This window comes from Malus sylvestris, chromosome 17 (assembly GCF_916048215.2).
Source record: "Malus sylvestris chromosome 17, drMalSylv7.2, whole genome shotgun sequence".
Lineage (NCBI taxonomy): Eukaryota > Viridiplantae > Streptophyta > Magnoliopsida > Rosales > Rosaceae > Malus > Malus sylvestris.
The window spans coordinates 27,116,567-27,141,342 of record NC_062276.1 but is presented as its reverse complement, the minus strand read 5'-3'; the positions used below and the strand labels follow the sequence as shown (position 1 = coordinate 27,141,342).

At 35.2% G+C, this 24,776-nt stretch overlaps 1 protein-coding gene across 7 annotated transcripts; it reads left to right on the top strand.

The window, feature by feature from the left end:
- The first annotated feature begins 15,935 nt into the window (after positions 1-15,935).
- LOC126612176 (metal transporter Nramp1) lies at positions 15,936-23,069 on the top strand. Of its 7 annotated transcripts, none has more exons than XM_050280516.1 (15): positions 15,936-16,145; positions 16,414-16,479; positions 16,703-16,848; positions 17,929-18,007; positions 18,096-18,136; positions 18,440-18,518; positions 18,607-18,711; positions 19,427-19,536; positions 19,632-19,813; positions 19,899-19,968; positions 20,269-20,442; positions 20,542-20,646; positions 21,039-21,170; positions 22,255-22,350; positions 22,571-23,069. In XM_050280516.1, the coding sequence occupies exons 3-15, from the start codon at positions 16,729-16,731 to the stop codon at positions 22,913-22,915; spliced, it is 1,638 nt and encodes a 545-aa protein (XP_050136473.1). In that variant the 5' UTR covers positions 15,936-16,145; positions 16,414-16,479; positions 16,703-16,728; the 3' UTR covers positions 22,916-23,069. The 7 variants fall into 7 exon arrangements, with proteins under 7 accessions (XP_050136473.1, XP_050136474.1, XP_050136476.1 ...); XM_050280517.1 differs by having other exon boundaries at positions 16,408-16,479; XM_050280518.1 differs by lacking the exon at positions 15,936-16,145 and adding an exon at positions 16,158-16,303.
- Positions 23,070-24,776: the final 1,707 nt, after the last annotated feature.

Below are 24,776 nucleotides of genomic sequence, written 5' to 3'. Positions count from 1 at the left end.
AGGTCATAAACTTAACACTTTCTGTTGTACCAAAGTCCTCACTGATTTTGTGCATCAACAGAGTTCATAGTTAATTTGTCATTTTTGTTGTATGAAATCATAAGGAACAGTTTCCTAGGTCAAGTATACATTTATTCTTAATCATAAATTTAATTAGGTGCACTATTCATTTATTCTTAATCATAACTTTTTTTACTTTGACAGGTTTACCTTTTCACGAAACAAAATTAATCTAAAAACTCAATTGAGGTATAAATCCTTTCGTCGGCTTAACGTTTTCAATTCAACCTTCCCTGTCCTGTATTCCAAATTACAAATGAAGACTTCAATGGTATGTATCAACAATTGAAACTTTATTTCCTTTTTTAGTTTATATTTCAATTTTACATTGAATCCTTACTAACAATTTTTTTTCCAGGAGAATTGGCTGCTACCAATGTAGATAATAACTATCTTCTTTTGACTTAATCACTCAAGGGTTTACTTCAATATCTAAAAGTATTACTCAAGACGTTCCTATTATAGATATACCTTTTCCACACGCTTTAATTCAACCAAACCACATTTGATAATAGAGAAATTGTTAAATCTATCCATATATCATTTTTATTGTTTATTGGCTTCATTTAGCAAGTCTCCTATTTCTAAAGTTCTCTTTCATTTAATTAAAGCATGTGGAACAAGTGTATCTTTGATGAGAACATCTTTGTCATACTTTTAGAAATCCATTCTAAACCCTACAGTGACCAGCACAGTAATTAGCCATGTATTAGAACCAAGCCAATAGAAGAATGTCTTTACCCACAAATTGGTAACGGTCAATTCTTCTGAGAAGGAAAGATGGAAATGATGATTGTTTCTCTAAATTATCCAAGTTGAAATAACTTACCAATTTATGCTTTTGTATTATACAAAAACACTGAATTAAACATATTTGATACATCTTTGTATACCACCCGTTCCATTCTTACAAAAAAATGGATACAAAATTGATTGTTAGTCATGATTTACATACAAAGAACTCAAGACTATCACAAAATTAAGAGGTAGGAAAAAACGATTCTGATCTTTTCTGTACTGCGAAGTTACACATCGAATAATGACAGATTCTTTTTTAGGCCATTTCATTGTTTCCTCTTTTGAAATTTGTCTCTGCTAAATTATTGTTTCTCTGTAACCACCAGTCATCACCATTTCAGCATTACACATGAAACTCAAAACATGCAAGGTATGTATGTCCCTCATATCTCAGATTCTTTCTTTTATTTCAAATTTTTATTAGATTTTAGACAAGCCTTTATTTCTATATTTGTTTATTTCCATTTTATTTTTGGTTTATTGTGTTCTAGGTGTCTATCAATTGGTGACAAAAATTTGACCTCTCATTTCTCTCCGACAACTCATCTGAAGGTAAAACATAACTCTATAGCTAAAAAATTACTGCCTTTTTTTTTTAATCTGTGTTGTTATATTTTTACTTTGTTTTTCGTTTTTTTAATGTTTGATTGAAAACTTGAGATTTTTTCCTTAAAAATGGGGTTTCAAGGAATTTGAGACACTAAGCTCATTTGCAACCAAAAATTCTGTTTCAACTTTTACTTCATTTACTCTTCTTTTGCAGCCTATTTTTTCACACATTCACTCTTCAATAAACAGACTAACAAATTGTCACATACAACATTGTGTCAAATCATCATTGATTATAAGGTATGCCATTATAACACTATCTTTTGTTAGCTTTGATAAAATTATTTGTTAGCCGTTTTAGTTTTTAGCAATTATGATATTATTTCTTATTTCAGCTCAATATTAGTTGGCTTAAATGTAACATCCCACATCGCTCAGGGGAGTGATCCTTAAATATATATTCACATCACTACCTAGCACGAGGCTTTTTAGGAGCTCACTGGCTTCAGGTTCCGTAGGAACTCCGAAGTTAAGCGAGAAGGAGGCCAGAGCACTCCCAGGATGGGTGACCGACTGGGAAGTTGCTCGTGAGTTCCCAAAAATAAAATCATGAGGGAATGGTAAGCCCAAGGCGGATAATATCGTGCTACGGTGGTGGAATGGGCTCGGGATGTGGTGGACCCGGGCTGGGATGTGACAATTGGTATCAAAGCCAATCCATGGTTGGAAGTGTGCCGACGAGGACGTCGAGCCCCTAAGGGGGGTGGATTGTGACATCCCACATCGCTCAAGGGAGTGATCCTTAAATGTATATTCTCATCCCTACCTAGCACGAGGCCTTTTGGGAGCTCACTGGCTTTGGGTTCTGTAGGAACTCCGAAGTTAAGCAAGAAATAGGCCAGAGCACTCCCAGGATGGGTGACCCACTGGGAAGATGCTTGTGAGTTCCCAAAAACAAAACCGTGAGGGAATAGTAAGCCCAAAGCAGACAATATCGTGCTACGGTGGAGGAACGGACCCGGGCCGGGATGTGACATTAAACCTTTCTTACATCTTAAGTATCAAAGTATAAACTTAACAATCATTTACATAAAATTCAAAAATAATAGTGTCAATTTGAAGTTAACATAATGACCTTTGAAAATGTTAAAACTCACATTCACATAAACGTTTTGCATATTTGTAAAATGTCTTGAAATCACCTTCCAACTTAAAATTAAAGTTATACTTAACAAATTTTATATATCAGTACTAAAATTCTCAACCCCAAACCAAAGTGCATTTTCTTTTAAATTTTTGCACACACATTTTACCTTTGAAACCAAGCTATGCTACTGGTTGCTATTGCTACATTGGCACATAAAAATTGAACATTTTGTTATACATGAATATTCATTTATTACTACAAATATAATAGGCATAGTGATCTCAAAAGTTTAAAATCCACCAACACATGACATTCAAACCAATTTTTACTGTATACCATCACCTTCTTTCATTAAGACCATCAGCATATACATCAAATCTAGATCAAACCTAGGTGAAATTCAGCCCACAAGATTATACTGTCATTGTTCTATCACCTTCTTTCATTGAGACCATCAGCATATACATCAAATCTAGATCAAATCTAGGTGAAATTCAGCCCACAAGATTATATTGTCATTGTTTTAGTCATCCAGGTCTTCAACATCAATCAATGATCCAAAATCATTTCTGCTGACTTAAATATTGAAGACACCAAAGTTGAGGTAAGCCATTTTATTACACACTCAAAAAATTTTAGAACTTTAATCATTGCAAATTTGATTCACACTGGAAACTATTAATGTTCAACGGTTTTCAAATCATCCACCCAACCAAAGTGAGTTTGTGTATTATGTATTAGACGTATAAAATTGTAATCTCATATATATAATTGACTAATAATATGGTTTCATTCCATTTTTAGCCACTGTTGAAACTTTGAACTTTAAACTTTCCTGTTGTTGAACCACATGTAGGGGCAGAAAAAAGAATGAATAATTTGTTGGGTATAAGTAAAATATAAGATGTTGTAATGGGCGTGAACAATTATATGATCATCTTCATGTAAGCTGGATTGAATTTATATGAAAACCAAATTGCTGAATTTAACAGCCCAATTCACCCATATGTTGTTTATTTAAATTATTTGAAGATTGCTGTGTTGATTCATGATTTTGTGCATTTACTTAGGTCAAATATTTGTTATCATCATCGTTGCATTTGAAAATGTCATTTCGATCCTACCACCTTTTTGCTTACTTTGTGTGGAAATTAGTCATGCCTATTCAAAATATTACATTCAGTGTCGAGGATCCAAAATCATTTATGCTGACTTTAGATATTGAAGACACCAAAGTTGAGGTAAGCCATCATATCACACTCTCAAAAAAATTTAGAACTTTAATCATTGCAAATATGATTCACATTGTAAACTATTAATGTTCGACAATTTTTCAAATCATCCACCCAACCAAAGTGAGTTTGTGTATTATGTATTTGACAAATAAAATTGTAATCTCATATATATAATTGACTAATAATATGATTTCATTCCATTTTTAGCCATTGTTGAAACTTTGAACTTTGAACTTTTCCATTGTTGAACCACATGTAGGGGCAGAAAAAAAAATGAATAATTTGTTGGGTGTAAGTAAAATATAAGATGTTATAATTGGTGTGAACAATTATATGATCATCTTCATCTAAACTGAATGGAATTTATATGAAAACCAAATTGCTGAATATAACAGCCCAATTCACCCATCTGTTGCTTATTTAAATTATTTGAATATTGTTGTGCATTTTCTTAGGTCAAATATTTGTTATCTTCATCGTTGCATTTGAGAACGTCATTTCAATCCTACCACCTTTTTGCTTACTTTGTGTGAAAATTAGTCATGCCTATTCTAAATATTACATTCAGTGTCCGCAGTAATGCGCAGGCACGTTTTCTAATAATATCTATATACAAAGAGAATGGAAAAGTGAATAGTGATTTTTGTGTCACCAAGCTTCAACAAAAATATTTGGACAAAAATGCCCCCAAGATAAAAAACTTCAAAGGTATTCCAAAATAATGCATCAAATAAGGCATGGGTATTTTCATCATTTGAAAAGATTTTTTTAATAATTAATTTTTTTAAATTAGTGCCTTATAATAGGCTAGCAATAATGTGATTCAATTTTCTATTTCTAAACACGTTCAAAACATCTTAAGATGCGTATAATATCAATTACTAAAAAAAAAGGTCTTTTGCAGATAATAATGTGATTAAATTAGTTGTCCAATGATTTTTTTTAACAAACGATATTATCTACACTAAGGGAGAGGATAGTATGTTAGGATTTTTATTTTTTATTTTTGGTTAAATAGCCAAAATGGTCCCTGAGATTTGCATAACTCATCACTTTGGTCCCTAACATTTCAAATCAATAAAAGTGGTCCCTGAGATTGCCTACCGTCCATCATTTTGGTCATTCCATTAAGTGTCCCAGAGCTATTGCCCAAAGTTTGGGCAATTGTCAAAGCTTCGTAACTCAATCATTTCTTAACCAAATTCTACCCATAATATATCAAAATGAAGATAGGAAAGTGTAGAACAAGATTATACCTATTTGGAAGCCTACTGGCTGCCAGAGATGGCCTGAAAACAGCCTCAAAGTTGACTGATCTGAGGGAAAACTGGAAAACTCACCGGAAAACTGGGTAAACTTTAAACATTCATAACTTCTTTAATACTCAACAAAATCAAGTGATTCAAAAATGAAAATCATACTTCTCAACGAGACGAAGAGAATGGTACCTTTTTAGACAGCTAAATCACCATGATTTGGCCAGAAAACGCCTCAAAAATGGCTAACTTGATACTAAGACAACCACTTTTGATCTATTTTCGGCCAAACCACGGCGGGTTAGCCGTTGAAAAAGTTACCATTCTCTTTGTCGCATTGAGAAGTATGATTTTTAGTTTTGAATCACTTGATTTCATTGAGTATTGAAGAAGTTATGAACATTTAAAGTTTACTCAGTTTCCGACGAGTTTTCAAATTTTCCCTCGGACCAGTCAACTTTGAGGCTATTTTTCGGCCATCTCTGGCAACCATTAGGCTTCCAAATAGGTATAATATTATTCTACACTTTCCTATCTTAATTTTGATATATTATGGGTCGAATTTGGTTAAGAAACGATTGAGTTACGAAGGTTTGAAAATTGCCCAAACTTCCGGCCAAGAGCTCATGGACACTTAACAAAGTTTTTAACGGAATTACCAAAATGATGGATGGTGGACAATCTCAAGGACCACTTTTATTGATTTGAAATGTTATGGACCAAAGTGATGAGTTATGCAAATCTCAAGGACTATTTTGGCTATTTAGCCTTTATTTTTTAAATGAAGGAATACATACACTGCTAAGAATATGGTGCATGGTCTTAAGAGACGTGTAATGCTGATTATAAAAAAACATTTTCACACACGGATAATAATGTGATTAAATTAGTTGTCAAATGATGATTTTTTTTTAACAAACAATATTATTTATACTAAGGGGGATAGGGTAGGCTTAGCCTCATAATAGACTATCAATAATGTGATTCAATCAGTTGTTTATTAAATATTATTTTCTCTATTTTTAAACACATTCAAAACATCTTAAGAGACATGTAATGCCGGTTATAAAAAAGGTCTTTCGCATGTGGATAATAATGTGATTAAATTAGTTGTCAAATGAATTTTTTTTTATTTTTAACAAACGATATTATCTACACTAAATGGGAGAGGTGGACTTAGCTTCACAATGGGCTAGCAATAATGTGATTCAATCAATTGTTTATTAAATATTATTTTCTCAATTCTTAATGTAAATTCTATAGAGACCGATTTTATGATGTGAATTCAACTGCTTTAATTGATTTATGAGGGGTTTCTTCTAGCAGGATGTAAAATTTATCATTTACTTCAAATATTTGACTTTCTTTTTTGTCAATTTACGTATATAAATACATTTAAAATGTGTAATTCGTGTGTAGCACACCATGATTAAAACAATGTCACGCACGTGCATGAAGGCTAATCTAGATATAAAGCCAATGGAAAGGTAAATAGTGATTTTGGTGTTATCAAACTTCAACAAAAAAATTTGGACAAAAATGATTTAATTTATAATAAGCTAGTAATAATATGATTTAATTTTTCTATTTTTAAACACATTCAAAACATCTTAAGAGCCGTGTAATGTCGGTTATAAAAAAATGTCTTTCGCACGCAGATAATAATGTGATTAAATTAGTTGTCAAATAATTTTTTTTTTAACAAACGATATTATCCTACCCTCATAATAGACTAGCAATAATGTGATTCAATTAGTTGTTTATAAAATATTATTTTCTCTATTTTATATTGTCACATACCGGCCCGGGCCTCACCACATCCTGGGCTCGACTCCACTGTGGCACGATATTGTCCGATGTGGGCCCTGACCACGCCCTCATGGTTTTGTTTCTGAGAACTCACACGAGAACTTCCCAGTGGGTCACCCATCTTGGGATTCTTCTTGCGTGAACTCGCTTAACTTCGGAGTTCCTACAGAACCTGAAGCCAGTGAGCTCCCAAAAAGCCTCGTGCTAGGTAAAGATAAGAATATACATATAGGCTTACATGATCCTCATCCCTGGGCGATGTGGGATCTTACAATCCACCCCCTTTAGGGGCCTGACATCCTCGTCGGCACACTTCCGGCTAGGGATTGGCTTTGATACCAAATTGTCACATCCCGGCCCGAGCCCCCACCACATCCCGAGCTCGAGTCCGTCGTAGCACGATATTGTCCATTGTAGGCCCAACCACATCCTCACGGTTTTGTTTCTGGGAACTCACACGAGAACTTCCCAATGGGTCACCTATCTTATGATTACTCTCGCGCAAACTCGTTTAACTTCGGAGTTCCTACAGAACCCGAAGCCAGTGAGCTCCCAAAATGCCTCGTGTTAGGTAAAGATGGGAATATACATATAAGGCTTACATGATCCTCATCCCTAGACAATATCCTGGCCTGAGACCCCACCACATCCAGGGCTCGACTCAACCGTAACATAATATTGTCCACTTTAGGCCCCGACTACATCCTCACGGTTTTATTTTTGGGAACTCACACGAGAACTTCCCAGTGGGTCACCTATCATGGGATTGCTCTCGCGCGAACTCGCTTAATTTCAGAGTTCTGATGGAACCAGAAGACAGTGAGCTTCCAAAAAGCATCGTGCTAGGTAGAGATGGGAATATACATATAAGGCTTATAGGATCCACTCCTCTGGGCGATGTGGGATGTCACAATCCACCCCCCTTAGGGGCCCAACATCCTCGTCGGCACACATTCAGCCAAGGATTGGCTTTGATACCAAACTGTCACAATCCGGCTCAGGCCCCCATCACATCCCGAGCTCGACTCCACTATAGCATAATACTGTCCGTTTTGTGCCCCGACTACACCTTCATGGTTTTGTTTTTGGGAACTCACAGGAGAACTTCCAATTAGGTCACCCATCATGGGATTGCTCTCGCGCGAACTCGCTTAACTTCAGAGTTTTGATGGAACCCGAGACCAGTGAGCTCCCAAAAGACCTCGTGCTAGGTAGAGATGGGAATATACATATAAGGCTTACAAAATCCACTCCCCTGGGCTATGTGGGATGTCACATATACATGTTCAAAACATCTTAAAAGGCATGTAATGCCTATTATAAAAAAGGTCTATCGCACGCGGATAATAATGTGATTAAATTAGTTGTCAAATGATTTTTTTTAACAAACGATTTTATCTACGCTAAGGGAAGAGAGTGGGCTTAGCCTCACAATGGGCTAGCAATAATGTAACTGAATCAATTGTTTATTAAATATTATTTTCTCTATTTATAAACACGTTCAAAACATCTTATGAGGCGTGTAATGCTGGTTATAAAAAAACACTTTCACACTCGGATAATAATGTAATTAAATTAGTTGTCAAATGATTTTTTTTTTTTTACAAACGATATTATCTACACTAAGTGGGAGGGGATGAGATTAGCCTCACAATAGGTTAGCAATAATGTGATTCAATCAATTATTTATTAAATATTATTTCCTTTATTCTTAATGTAAATTCTATATAGACCAATTTTATTATGTGCATTCAGCTACTTTAATTGGTTTATGTGAAGTTTCTTCTAGCATGATTTAAGATTATTCATTTACTTCAAATATTTGACTTTCCTTTTGTCAATTTACACATATAAATATATTTAAAACATGTAAATTGCGCGTAGCACGCTGTGATTCAAAAAGTGCCTTCGTCATTTTAATTAGTTTTTTTGTGCTATTTTTTTTAATTAATACCTCACAATAGCTAGCAATAATGTGATTCAATTTCTCTATTTTAACGTGAATAGTAATTTTGGTGTCACCAAGCTTCAACAAAAATATTTGGACAAAAATACCCCCAAGACAAAAAACTTCAAAGACATCCTAAAATAATGCATCAATAAGGCAGGGGCATTTTCATCATTTCAATAGTATTTTTTTAGTAATTAATTTTCTCGTGGTTTTTTTTATTAGTACCTCACAATAGGCAAGTAATAATGTGATTCAATTTCTCTATTTTTAAACAAGTTCAAAACATCTTAAAAAGTGTGTAATGCCGATTATAAAAAAGGTTATTCGCACACGGATAATAATATGATTAAATTAGTTATCAAATGATTGTTTTTTTTTAACAAACAATATTATCTACACTAAGGGGGAGGGAGTGGGCTTAACCTCACAATGGGCTAGCAATAATAAGATTCAGTCAGTAGTTTATTAAATATTATTTTCTCTATTTTTAAACACATTCAAAACATCTTAAGAGGCATATAATGCCGATTATAAAAAAGGTCTTTCGCTCGCGGATAATAATGTGATTAAATTAGTTGTTAAGTGATTGTGTTTTTTTTATTTTCAATTTACGCATATAAATACATTTAAAACGTGTAAGTCGTACGTAGCACGCGGTGATTCAAAAAATGTCTTCATCATTTTAATTAGTTTTTTTTTTGTCCTATTTTTATTTTTAATTAGTACCTCACAATAAGTTAGCAATAATGTGATTCAATTTCTTTATTTTAAAACACGTTCAAAACATCTTAAGAGGCATATAATGCCAGTTATAAAAAAAGGCCTTTAGCATGCGGATAATAATGTGATTAAATTAATTGTCAAATGATTTTTTTTTAACGAACGAGATTATCTATACTAAGAGAGAAGGGGTGGTAATGTGATTCAATGAATTGTTTATTAAATATTATTTTCTCTATTATTAATGTGAATTCTATAAAGACCAATTTTATTATGTGAATTCAGCTATTTTAATTGGTTTATGAGGGTTTTCTTCTAACATGATATAAGATTATTCATTTACTTCAAATATTTGACTTTCCTTTTGTCAATTTACGCATATAAATATATTTAAAACGTTTAAATTGTGCGTAGCATGCCGTGATTCAAAAAATACCTTCTACACGCACGTGAGCGTGTGCATAAAGGCTAATGATTATGTTAATTGAATGCCAGCATAAGTATGTATTGACCAGATCAGAATTACAATTTTGCTCTTACCAATAAACCAACATAAGTATGTTATAAAAAAAAATCCTTCAAATATTTATTTCAACATCCAAATCAATAAATTCACACAAACTTTTATGCTCCAAAGATTCATACCAGCATCATATCAGGAAAAAATAAATAAATAAAAAACCTTCAAAGATCAAAGAAACGAATGACAAGATGGAAATTTCCCAAATCTGAAGGAAATTTCTCAAATATGAAAGAAATTATGTAAGATCCCACATCACCCAGGGATGAGGATCCTGTAAGACTTATATGTATATTCCCATGTCTACCTAGCATGAGGCCTTTTGGGAGCTCACTAGCTTCGGGTTCCAGTTAAGCAAGTTTGGGCGAGAGCAATCCCATGATGGGTGACCCAATGGAAAGTTCTTGTGTGAGTTCCCATAAACAAAACCGTGAAGGTGTAGTCGAGGCCCAAAGCGAACAATATCGTGCTACAATGGAGTCAAGCCCGGGATGTGACAATTTGGTATCAGAGCCAATAACTGGCCGGATGTGTGCCGACAAGGACGTTGGGCCCCTAAGGGGGTGGATTGTAAGATCCCACATCGCCCAGGGGTGAGGATCCTGTAAGCCTTATATGTATATTCCCATCTCTACCTAGCACTAGGCCTTTTGGGAACTCACTGGCTTCGAGTTCCATCGGAACTCCAAAGTTAAACGAGTTTAGGCGAGAGCAATCCCATGATGGGTGACCCACTGGGAAGTTCTCGTGTGAGTGGTCGGGGTCCAAAGCGGACAATATCGTGCTACGGTGGAGTCAAGCCCGAGATGTGGTGGGGGCCAGGGCCGGAATGTGACAAATTCATTGAAATTCAACACGAAAAAATGAAAACGAAAGATATTCCGAAAACCCAACCCAATTAGAGTTCTAAATTTCAAATGAAGCAAAATCTAAATTACACATAGTAAGATGGCAATCCAGTCCACTAACCCAGCAAATGAAAATTAAGAAATCAATATTATGTAGAAAAAGGTATTTAGAGTGCAAACACCTCTGAGTCCGTCAAGTATCTCTACCCAACTACAATTCAACAGAGATCGACATGAAAAACCAAAAAATCCAAACGAATTTAGAAATCAGAAAGTAGGGCACCGAAGTCCAACGCAAACTTGTTCATCTTCTTTTCCTTCTGTTGCTGGGACTCTGATTTCATGACGCAGCAGAAAGCACCAAACAAATACCATCACCAGCGATACAGGTTTGTCGTCGATTGTTTATATGTTGTATGGCTACAAGGTGGTGCAATAAGCAAGGAAAAGGGAAAGGGTGAAGGTGTGAAGGCGACGAGGGAGTAAGTTGTAGTTGTTGCGGTTGATGTGTGAAGGTACAAAGGAGAAGGGAGATAACGAGATTAGAGAGCGACTTAGCAGTCTTCTCCGAATCGGGAGGTCTCGCTAAGACCTGTTAGCGAGGGACTCAATCGAGGCGAGTCCTTGCTAATCCCACTAAACTTAGTCTAGGTAGGGAACAAACACAAGACTGGACTAAAACTTAGTCCAATCTAGTCCAGTGAAAGATAGTGAGTCCAAACAAACACACCCATAAAGTCCATAATAATATGTTACATTTGTTGTTTATCCATTCTTTGATTAAGTTAATTTATTTTCTCTCTCACTTTATTTCAACCTCTATGTTCTTTACCATCATCACAACCAAAGACTTTTTTTGTTTCTTAGACAAAGGCTTCTTTTCTTTTTATATTTCTTTACAAAAGATTGGAAGGTTCAAATTGAATTCTTTGTAACTAGTCGTTTTTCAATAACGGGGGAGGCCGTTTGTTTGGCTTCTCTAAGTTTCGTTAGGTTAGCCTTTACTAATTGTTATTGTAGTCCAACATTTGTTATCATGCGGAACTAACATTAATAACATGAAGCATGACACGCCTAGATTAATACTATGTTTGGATGACAAAATTTAAGATTACTAAGAAATTTGAAAATGATGGAAAGTAAAATGACTGAATTTTATTTTTTAGAATTTGTGAATTTTCTTGTTTGATTAACCTAAAAGAACAATAGAATTGAATACGAAATTTGTATTTTTAAACTCTCAATCATATAAATTAAGAAATGACATATATTTGCATGAAATTTAAACTTGAGAGTTGATGGTCTCAAATTTCAATTATTTTTCCACACGGAAATTAATTTTCTATATTTATGAATCTAAGTAAAAAAATTGTTGCATGTTAATTTATAAATTCTAACTTTTATTCAAATTTCAATTTATTTCCGTCGTCCAACTGTGAGGATGTCCCTAGAGGTTCTTAGCTAGGGTCCTAGAAAACCTGCTCGCATCGTCCCACACTTCTTCTTCTTGCAGTTCAATGCCTTTGGATGCAGACAGTATAGCACTTTCTACAAATCATCTTCTTCTTATTGTACTTGCGAAGCCATGAGAAAAGGCTTCATAATCCCTCCGTGGAGCCTCTGCAACTACAACCATTTTCAAGCCCAAATCTGGCAAAATCGAAACAAAATAGCATAAAAATCTACAATCGTTCAACTTTCAAAACCAGATCCAGCCCCAAAATTCGAACCAGGATCCCAGAAAACCCAAAAAACAAAAGAAAAAAAGAAACAATCCTACAATGGGATGAGTTTGAAATTTTCAATTACACATGCATCCAACCAGATCCAACCCCTATCTCTTACCCTTGAGCCAATCACACATGCAACCGGTTCCCAACTCCTAAATTTTGAATCTCTTTCTTGCTCTATGGTTTGATTTTGAAGATTTGCAGTTGATGAAGTTGTGGAAGGAAGAGGGAGGGAGAGAAAGACTGAATGAAAAAAAGAGTCGGTTTTGCATAGTGAGAAAAGAATAGAAGGGAAATGCATCGAATTCTGTTAGTGGAAGAAATTAGATTTTTGGGTTAATCTCAATTTACTACCCTGAAGTTTCGTGGTTTTCCGCATTTGGTACATGAACTTTTTTTTTTCATCCCAAAGTCATACCTCAAGTCTTAATTTTGTGACAGTTTCATACATCCGTTAAATTAATTGTTAAGTCAGTCGTTAACTGATGACTTAGCGCCCATGTGGACAATGACTAGGCGTCACGTGTCAATATGAACCCACATAAATATTAAAAAAATAAAAAAATAAAAATTTAACAAAAAAAAATCTTTTCTCTTCTCCTTTCTGTTTGACTCCTTCTCTCCAATTATTTCGGTCACCCCAATTCTTCTTCTTGCCAAAATCCCTACTAATCACACCTCTTAGGCCTGGTTTGGTACTGAGGTGATTATGAAAAAGCGCTGGTATCAAAAAAAGCTGAGAGTTTTTTTGTGTTTGGTAAACATTCAGCTTCAGCTTTTTTTCACAATTTTGGATAAAAAAAAAAAGCCAAAAACAAGAAGATACAAAACCCAGCTTTGAAAAATCGGCTTTTTTCACATCTGTTTTACATAAAAGTTTACCAAACACTATAATACTGTTTTTTTTTTCAAAATCACTTTTACAAAAAAGTTTACCAAACACTCTGCTACTTTATTTCACAGCTGCTTATTCTCACAACACAGCATAAGTAGTTTTTTTTTCAAAGCACAGCAATACCAAACCAGCCCTTAATCCTCCATCACCACCAGCCTTACCCATTCCACACCTCATCCACCACCGGCCGCTCTTATACTCTCTCTCTCTCTCTCTTTCTTCTCTCTTTCTCTCTCTCTCTATTTCTCTCTCTTTCTCTGAAACCCCTAAAAGTTCACAAATTCCATAAAACCCAGTAGCAGATCTGTAAAACCCACAAATTATTCTCCAACCCCCAATTTTTTTGGGCTTTTCCTCAGTTCCACGTTTTGGCAACTATGGACTTGTCAGAGCAGCGCCACAAGCAGAAACGCGTAGTGGTGGGGCTTTGAATTGAAGAGATATGAAGAGATTAACCCAATCATTGTCCTCAAGCGGACCCGTCTGAGATTGGGTAGTTGTAAATCGGGAAAATCGAGTTTGGCTTAGTCAATACGGGTGAGTCAACTGAGGAAAGGAGAGGGTTTTAGATGGAGTTTCAAAGGGCTTAGGGGTGAAGAGGACATAAGCCTTTCCATGATTTTCAGATCAGGTGGTTGTCGAAGAGAAGAAGAAAAAGGGTTGGTGTGGGTGGAGGAAAGGAAAGGCCCGCATTCCTAGGCCATTTTTTATTTGTTTAGTTTTTTTACTTTTATTTATATTTTTTTTAAGTTTTTAATTTTTTAAAATTTTTAATATCTACGTGAGCCTATATTGACACGTGGCGCCCAATCATTGTCCATATGGACACCACGTCATCAGTTAACGACTTAACAACTAACTTAACTGATGTATGAAACAGTCCTAAAATTAAAACTTGAGGTATGACTTTAGGATGAAAAAAACTTCATATACCAAATGTTGAAAACCACGAAACTTCAAGGTAGTAAACTGAGATTAACCCTAGATTTTTTAATGGAATTGCAGGAAGTTACAAAATAATAATTTTACAATTTAATTTTTGTTCTTTAAGGCAAAAGTAAATTAAAAATGGTAAAAAAAATAAGGCTTATTATATTAACACCCCACAAATTGTTGAATAAACCCCACACACTTAATACACTCCACATTTGCTTTTTCAATTGAAAATTATATAAATACACCCCATAAACTTCCTCATAATACCCTCACACCCCACATTCTCAACATACACCCTACATTTTCTATATACACCCCCACATACACCCCACATATTCATACAAACACTAGTTTTTATATTTCATTTTGTTTTCTTTTTTGGACAAAATTTTTGCAGAGTTGCTGCTTTCCATGGGGCAGAAAATGAGATTGAATCGTTCCTCCAAATTTGTGGGTAAATTATAAGATGTATGGACCTGTAAATATCTTAAAGGCTCTCTGTCCAGGAGGGAGGATTACATTCTTTAAAGTGCATCCATTTTCATCTGTCTAAGCTTGTGTGTTATTTTTCTATTAACAAAGATTTCATAATTTTGATTGGAAATCTTTCTTCTTCTACTTTTGTCATCTTTTTTAGGTATGTTATTGTGCCATTGTGTTCCCAATTTAACCAGTATATATGGCTGAAAAGACCATATTATTTGGCTCTATTTCAATATATAATATTCATCAATACTTGTCATTTTCTCGGGCTATATTCTCCAAATGATTCTCGCACACTTTCGGTTTACCTCATGTGAAACTTCTGAAACATCGTTTTTGTGTTCCATTCGTCAAAAATAATTTTTCTCAAGCAACATGTTGTAGTTTCGTTAGAACAACGGAATGTGGAAATGAGTTTTGATAGTTGAAGAAGATAAATAATACATTAAGTGATTTTGGGTGTATTTAGAATCTAATAAGGTTGAAATTGTCATTCCACATTAGGGAACACAAGTCATTTAATATTAAATTTTAATATAGTGTGCATTCAATATTATGTGGGATGCTAATAAAAAAAGCCAAAAATAATTTTTTTTGTTTAACGATATATTTTGTTAGATTAGTTATTGACGAAGTTTGAACTCACATTGTCATGCAATGACTCAACTTCTTTCCACCACAGTAATAAAAAAATAATTTAAGTCCTAAAAATATTGTAATATGTAGTTTAGTCGGGTACATCAACAAACACTTCAATATTTTTATCCTATTTAGTTCAAACCATTTTAGTTCAGCTTAGTCTTAAAAGTTAGTTTAATTTGAAATTGTTTGTTTAAAAGCATTTTTAAAGGAAATATCAAAATATCAGAATAAACAATAACGGTAAAATAAGACTGCAACAACATTTTCAATTAAGAAGAAGTCAAATCTGATGCCAAACTCACGCCCGTGTTATGGTTTTTCTCCCGCAACACGTAGCCACTTTTCTCCTATTGGTGGGATCCGATACAAAACACTCTTTGTCAGAACAGAATAAGTCCAACCCTATGCGTGAAAGCGATATTTAGAGAGAGAGAGAGAGAAAGAGAGAGTATCAAAGTGTGTCCTATAAGAAGAGCTCTCCGGGAATAGAGCTCTTCAGCTACTGCTACTGACCCCATTTTCTCCCAGTTGACAGAAACAGTTGAGTTTCTGTTCCTGCAAGTTAAGTAAGTCCATTAGGGTTCTGCTCTATATGCTGTGACCTGTTGTTTCCAGTCATTCTCCAGAAACAAAGACTCCAATCCAGGATATTGCTATTTTTATCTGTTTTCTTTGGTTGCCCACCAAGTATTCGAAGAAATGATGAAGTTTTGGTTTTGAATCCGTATGATTTTTCATTGATATGGGATCCGAATTCTCAGTTTCTTACTTTTACTGAGCTTAGTACCATAACCTATTTCTTCTTTTTGTTTACATTCTCTACTGGAGCATCAGCAAAATCCTGAGAAATCCATTCAAAGTTGCTTACTCTTTTGCAGCGTTTTCAGCACCGAAGAGAGTGTAAATTTACCATTACTTATCAGTTTTGTAATAAATATGTTACCTTCAAGTGAACCCAATTCTTGAATTAGTTTAGTTACCAAAAAAAAAAAAAAAGAATTCTTGAATTTGCTGTAATTAATATTTTATCTGCAAGTTCACCCAATTCTTTAGGTTGAAACTTGGAAATGCTGTAATATGAATTTGCTTCACCATGATGGAAGCTTTTTTTCTTTTGTTACAGTAGTGGTAAAGTAAAGGGTGAAAAAAATGGCTGTGGCCAGTACGGCTTCTGCGCAGCCACAGTTCATTGCAAGCACTGGAAACCGAAGCTTCTCTAATGCACCGCTCATTGAGGACACAGATACTGAACAAATTGTTGTTCCTGATGTGAGTTTCATGTTCTAATTGTCATATCTATGCATTTTGTTTTGATCTTAGTATATATTGTTGTTGTTTATTGCATTCCGTAAGCACTGCAATCTGTTTATTGCATTCAAAGTAAAACAAGATGGGTATAAGCAACTCCAAATTGGTTGCAATAAGCATTGGCTGAAACTAAACACTTGACTTCTATCTATGATTCTATTATTATATGAATTTCCATTATCTGTAGGGGAATTTATTTTTTGTGCTTTCTTGGTAATTGTATAACTACGCTGAACAAATCATGTTTCTTGTTGTGTTTGGTAATTATTTAACTACGCTGAACAAACCATAAGGTCAAAATGGGATTTGCTCCAAGCAGAGAAAGGATGTTTCGTGTTGTGTTTGGAAATGAAGAATGACAAACATGGGAGTTTTTTATCGATACATCACCATCTAAGTGGAGAGGAATGCAGGGCATGTTGGGGTTGCTTCTCCTTCTGTTAATTGTGCAGTACTACTGGGTGAAATTGGAGAGGTGTCTGAGAAATTCTAATTGGAATTGGTGGGATGACTGAAAACATTCTAAAGAAAGTGGGTCATTAACAGTGTAAACCTTGTAGAAGTCCTTGACCATGGTGCTATTGAAAATACAAAAAAATCTTTTGTCAAACTAGAAGCAACTCTGTTGTTTGAATAAGCAATGCGTGGTTACATCAGCTGAAAGAATCATTGGCGTATCCTGATGCTGATCATAGACAACAAAGCTACGTTAGTTAGATTAGGAGATTCCTGTAATTAATAAATTGTAAGTTGTGTGGTAAATGGCGCGTGGATTCATATAAAATGCGAAGTTCACCTGAAGATGGGTCTTCTGGTGGATGATAGACTGAAAGAGTTACTCTTACTGTACTCTATATTGTCCATATGAATAGGTCAGTCTATGCCAACTGAATTTCTGCTTAGAACGCAATATGCTTGTCTGACATGGTCTATTTATTAGTTTATGTTTCTTGATTTATTGCTGATGGGAGGCAAGTTTGGGATAATAAATGTTCAAACTGAATTCCTTGATAGATGACCATCAACATTTTGTTCATGCAGAAGACAAGCTGGAAAAATCTCTTTGCCTACATGGGTCCAGGGTTTCTTGTTTCAATTGCGTATATAGATCCTGGAAATTGTGAGATCATAACTTATTATTTACTTCATGCTTCTACATTTTTTTTGTTCTCTTGAACATAACCTCATGTTTTGTGGTTGGTTTACAGTTGAGACGGATTTGCAGTCAGGGGCGCAGTACAAGTATGGGGTGTGTATATCATTAATGCAGTGTTTTTGCCTTTGAAATTAGATAATTTTAGCATCTTTGAGAGGATCCGGAATGGAACATTTTGAAATGGCATTTTGTTAAGTTTTAGGTCATGTCCTGAATCTCTGGAATGTAATGTTTTCATTCTATCCTATGAGCCACCTCATCAATCTAAAAACTACATGCTAGTTAGAGATATCATCTACTCACTGGCTTAGTTTCCAAATTATTTTCTTGAAACTAAAGAGTGAAGTAAGCCACAAAAATTGATGATAACAGTTCTGAGAAAATCTCTTTTTGTAGCTACTCTGGATAATATTAGTTGCTTCATGTGCTGCTCTCGTCATTCAGTCCCTTGCAGCCAATCTTGGGGTGGTCACAGGCATGTGATTTTATAAGTATCTTTTTGTAAATTCTTCTGACAATATTTTTTCTCTGCATTTCTTATAAAATGCTTTTCTAATTTGTAGGAAAGCATTTGGCAGAGCACTGTAGAGCGGAATATCCTAGAGTAACAAACTTCATTCTTTGGGTTCTTGCTGAGATTTCTATAGTTGCATGTGACATTCCTGAAGGTAATTTTTTGCTTCTCAGATGTTGGTATAAAGTTTGGTTATTGTCATCTCTGTGGGCTTCGGTTACTACAGAATTTAAAGATTTGTCTTTTTCAGAAATTTGGCGTAACTGGAATGTGGCTGTTAGTTAGTTTTGTGTTGTTTTTATAGTTTCTAAATGTCAAGGTGATGGTGCTATTTATCTGGTTTTGTTTGTGCCTTTGCAGACTTCTTGTCGGCTCTTGTATTTTTTATTGTTTCATTGCAATAAAAAATTGTTTCTTCTTCACAAAAAATATGTTGGTATAAATTCAGTCAGAATAGAAGCAGTTAAGTTTTCTAATTATGATTTATTTTGTATGTTTAGAAGGTTTTGATAAACGTTAAAGGTAGAACTAGTTTAGCTGTCTCACCCGCCTTTTCTCAATTGCTAATGTAGGAAGTGATTTTGCTCTGTAGTACTTTTGCTTACATGTGCTTTTTAGGAGCCAACAAATTTGTTTTTATTTATTTATTTATTTTGGATATAAGAATTCAGATTCGGGATTATTAACAGAAAAATATATATGTTTGTGGATCCACATATGTACATCCATGATTTCCTTGTTTATAAATACTTTTGATTATTTTGATAAGATATGAAGATAATGAGGTATCACATCATCTGTCCATTAATAGTGGCGAGTTGATAAGATATGTGCTTATTCATTTCGTTCTGACTGATCTTCCTTACCAGTGATTGGAACTGCCTTTGCATTGAACATGCTCTTCAACATACCCATATGGATTGGCGTACTTCTGACAGGACTTAGTACATTGATTCTTCTGGCATTACAGCAATATGGGGTAAATATGATTTTTATATTTCTGGAGTCTTGGAGATCTTTGGTTTCCATGCCTACAATTTAAAATAAGCTACCCAAAGATTTTTGCATTTACAGGTTAGGAAACTTGAATTCTTGATCGCATTCCTTGTACTCACAATTGCTGGATGCTTCTTTGCTGAGCTTGGCTACGCAAAACCTGACGCTACTGAAGTTTTGGACGGGCTTTTTGTTCCCCAACTCAAAGGAAATGGTGCTACTGGTCTTGCAATTTCTCTTCTTGGTGCTATGGTTATGCCGTAGGTTTCTAGTGACTTCATATATTCATTACTGGTTTGTTTTGTTTAGTTCTTTCTGCTCAGCAGCTTTAGGTACTTGCTACAGGCACAATCTCTTCCTCCACTCTGCATTGGTGCTTTCTAGGAAAATACCACGATCTGTCCGTGGCATCAAAGTAATTAATTTCCGTTACTGGTTTTAATTTCTTGCATTAAGACTTATGAGAAGTTTGTTGCATACTTTGTTGAAAAAATAAAAACAAAAGTTAGCATAGAAGAGTTTCAATCCCCTGTTCCCGCTAAGCGACTTCTCTTTCTTCCCCCTTTACTTTATGGGTTCTTGGATAATTTATTGAAATCACCTCAGAAAAGACTTATGTAGGCAAGATTATCTCGATTTGTCCCCTAGCATAGTGTTCTTAGAATATGGCTGAACATACTAAGAAATTATATCTGACAAAAGATTTTGTTTGCAGGAAGCATGCAGATTTTATATGATAGAAAGTGGCTTTGCTCTCATGGTGGCATTCCTAATAAATGTATCCGTTATTTCTGTAAGTGGTGCAGTTTGCAATTCCCCAGATTTGAATGCTGAAGATAAGATGAACTGCCAGGACTTGGATTTGAATAAAGCCTCCTTTTTACTAAGAGTACGTCCTGTATTGGTTATCATATGTTATGTTAAAATTTGTTATATCCCAAATTTAGAGGTCACTTTCATCCTGATGTTTTATAATTTTTATTTACAGAATGTTTTAGGTAGTTGGAGTTCCAAGCTTTTTGCTGTAGCATTGCTTGCATCAGGTCAAAGTTCTACTATAACAGGAACATATGCAGGGCAATATGTTATGCAGGTATATCTTGCTGGAAAAATAACATTCATTCCCTTTAATACACACGCTCGGAGTTCAAATATAGTTAGTGTTGTCGGGTATAAGCTGTTACTTCTCTGTCCTGGTCTTCCTGGACATAAGTCAACAAGTAAAACTGTACTGATGTATTAGCATTTTTTGTACTGGTCATCGATGAGTGATTCCTAGATCACCCTCCTAATTCTTGTTTCTAACTCAACTTTTAGTATACAAATTTAGTGTTCAAAGCGTAATAATATTTTTTAACTTATATATGGCTGCTTTGTATCTAAGAAATACATTTCTCTGTACCACTGGTGAATTGAAAAAGCAAAATTAAATTTCGTGTGTCTCATCGTGTTTTTAACTTTATATTCCTTTATTTTCTGTTGAAGGGTTTTCTTGATTTACGACTGAAGCCATGGCTTCGAAACTTTTTAACCAGATGCTTGGCAATAGTCCCTAGTTTGATTGTTGCAGTCATTGGCGGTTCTGCTGGGGCTGGAAAGCTGATTATTATTGCATCAGTAAGATAAACTCCTTATACTATATTTTACTTCCAAATCATGCGTTGTCCTTCTCTGAAAACTGCTGTGTTTTTTTTCGAACACATTTTACTTGAGTATAAATTGTTTGAATGAATTGAGTTATGGTTGATGTACGAAAATTATCCCATTGAGTTGTGAGTTTGTTCCAATGGAACGTATTACATGCTTGAGAGACCTTATTATGGGGCTTCTTAGTAGCTTTGTTTATGCCACCGGTATAGTCAATTAAAGGATCCACTTCACCCGGTATCTCTGCCAAAAGCCTCCTTCATAGTGACGTAGCATTTCACACTAAGCAAGTAACCCTCCGTATGGTCAAGCTTTTATACTCTGAGAACCTTACTCAAGCACCATTTAGGAAATCTATCTTAAAAGATAGGGCTGATTCCGTTGACAGAAGCACAAGTGGAATTTTACCACATTGTTTCTGAATTAATGCTTGGAGTTCATAACGTTATTGGAGTTCATAAAGTTACCTTTTTGTAGGAAAACACATTAAATTTTTCTCTTAAATTTAGTTACATTATATCATGCAAAGCGAGTTTTGTAACTGTGCCCATTTACCAATATTCCTGTCCAGGAATCAGAGTATAACTAAAGTTTTATATTTTTCGTAAGTTCTTATGTTTTCTGTAATGGTTGAGTGACTATTTGGTAGCGAAGATGTGTTTTTTAAAGCACAAAGCTCTTTACTAGCAAAAGGTCATTAATTGGATCTCAAAATGAACTGACAATTGTATAATTTTATTTGGATCTGTTATGTCCATTTGGAGAGCCCTGAAATCAACGGACAAGTTGAAGCTTTTCCATATTGGCCTACTGGACATGTCATTTGTCCGTGTCTATCACTTGTTTAGAGGTTCATGGAACATGTTGCATCATTTTGCCTTGATATCATGCTGCGTTTGGGGACTGTGCTTTACTGATAAGAAACTTTTGAATTGTTATTATTCGTTTCAAATTGCATATATACAAGAACAAGCTGGATAATGCATATAACTAATATTTTAAAATTGACTCATGTCACTAAGTACAAATCTTAACTCTGATTTCGTGTTTATAGATGATTTTATCATTTGAGCTGCCTTTCGCTCTTATTCCACTTCTTAAGTTCACAAGTTGCAAGACCAAGATGGGGACACATGCCAACTCTACTGCGGTAAGTCAGTTGTAATAAATTTGATTGCAAGTCCTTTAGTTTTATTTCTGGAAGCTTTCTGGAGCGTCAGTTGCTTAACATACTTCAGCATTGTATAGATAAAGCACTTATGAATTTCCCGAAAAATCGTTTTTTTCCACCAAGCCAATCTAAAACTGTAGTATGCTCCATAGCTTGAAAAATCGTTTTTATCAGCCATGTTTAATGTCTCCGATTGCAGATTTCAGCTCTCACTTGGATCATCGGTTCTCTGCTGATGGCCATAAATGTATACTACCTGATGAGTAGATTTATCAAGTTGCTTCTTCACAACCACTTCAAAGTTGTGGGCATTGTCTTTCTTGGAATGTTAGGATTCTCTGGTATGGGATTGTATTTGGCTGGAATCGCGTATCTGGTGTTCCGTAAAAACAAGGAGGCTACGCATCTTTTGGCTCTAACAACACCTGAAAGTAGGCAAACGGAAACTGGGCAGCAGGGTACTGGATCGATGTATCATCTCGAAAGAGAAGACATTATGAGCATGCAGCTGCCTCAGAAGAGGTCTACCGAAGATATCGACTGATGAGTAGTTGCACAAGATAGATTAATAACGCAGTTTTTCTCCGACATTAGGCACCCTGAAAGGAAAATAGTTGTCTATCAATAACACAGCTTTTAATTTACTCTTGTCTATGTGTTTTGACATAAATCAAATATAATTTGTATTTGCCCCATAAGCTACTTCCACTAAAAAAGAACACATGTAGCGCTTTACATACAATTTATCTATCGTCACATGATTGGAGAGATAAGAAAATGGTATGCAACCAGTTGCACTTGAGCTCACATCACATCGGGGGAGTGTAGGGAAGGTTTCAAATGTAAGTCCAACCATATGGTACAAAGTCTCATGTCTTTCGTTTATAATCCAAACAAGTATATAACATGTAGAAAAATCGTATATTGTTCATGTGACAAATGTTTCACATTGACAAAATAGATCATAATTTAATACTTTTTCTCTAGCGAATCCTTTGTTTACTAGACCAGACTCATAGCAATCTATCAAATACTTCATATTTCTCGAGTGATTTTTTAAACACAACATTTTGCATGAAAAAAATGTCTCTCTTGAATAATTAGGTGTCTACTTTTCTAATGTTACAACTTGAAAATTAACATCCTTCACTACACGTAGTTCTTTGTAGACGGAGGAGAAAATTGCTTGTAATATTGGAGTTACGAGTTTACGCAACAATAAAATAAAATACAGTTGGTGGGGTTAGAATTGAACTTGAGTACGTACATTACATGGGTGAAACTTCGAAGAAAAAATACCCCCTTTTTTAATGGCGGGATGGGATGTTTGTTGAGCAGCAGCAACATTATGGTATCTTTTCAACCCTTCCTATATGGCCAGTACATACGGTCAAATATGCACACTATTTATAATATGTTCCTTCCTTATACCTTGGGGTGGATGGAAGTAAAGACCAAGGTCTTAAATTTCAAGTAGACAGGGCATGGGCCCACTTCAATAACACCGATACTATCCCCACTTGGTCACCTACTAAATCCGTCAGGTGTGGGGTTTTTTTCACAAAAGACCTCGGTGTTAGTTAGAGTGGGGTAATTCTATATAAATGGCTTGTTCTCAAGCCTTCTGGGCGATGTGAGACAGATTAATTCTAACACTCCCCTACACATGAGACCCTATTTTATGGATCACATGTGAAGTTCCACATATCAGCAACTACGTGGAGCCAAGTCGAGGCTCACCCGTTTGTGCGGGGCCAATGGGGACCCACCCATTCACGTGGCATCTCTTGGCCTACATGGAGCCAAGTCGCTGCTCACCCATTCACGCGAGGTCAAAGGGGACCCACCCGTTCACGTGGCAATACGAGCCCGTCCCCTAGCTCTGATACCATCTTAAATTTTAGGTTGACGGACTGAGGGCCCACTCCAACAACACCAATACTATCCCAGGGCCACCCGAGTTCGAAAAATATACATGTGAAGGTTTTCCGATGACCTTCTGAATGTTATTAAGGATCCCTTTTGTGCCCATTAAATGTTCGATGCAATGCATGCTAGGCATATTTCGACATGTTGCGTTGACAATACTCGACAAGTTCTCTCTATAGTACTCATCAGATTGCTTCAGCGCATGTCGATATCTATTGACATGTGCATAACAAGCACACCAAGTGAATAAACTGAATTTTTTTTCTTTTTTTAGCGCTTCACACTCTTTTCCTATCTAAAAAACTTGTATTTAACACTAGGATCCCCAAGGTTTAAATCTTGGATCTGTCACTGCCTATACCTATATTTAGGATAAATTACACTTTACCACCTCAGGTTTGGGATTGATTTCAATTCCTTACAACATCTTTAAAACATTTCAATTTCATACCTCAAGTACTATTTTATTTCAATAT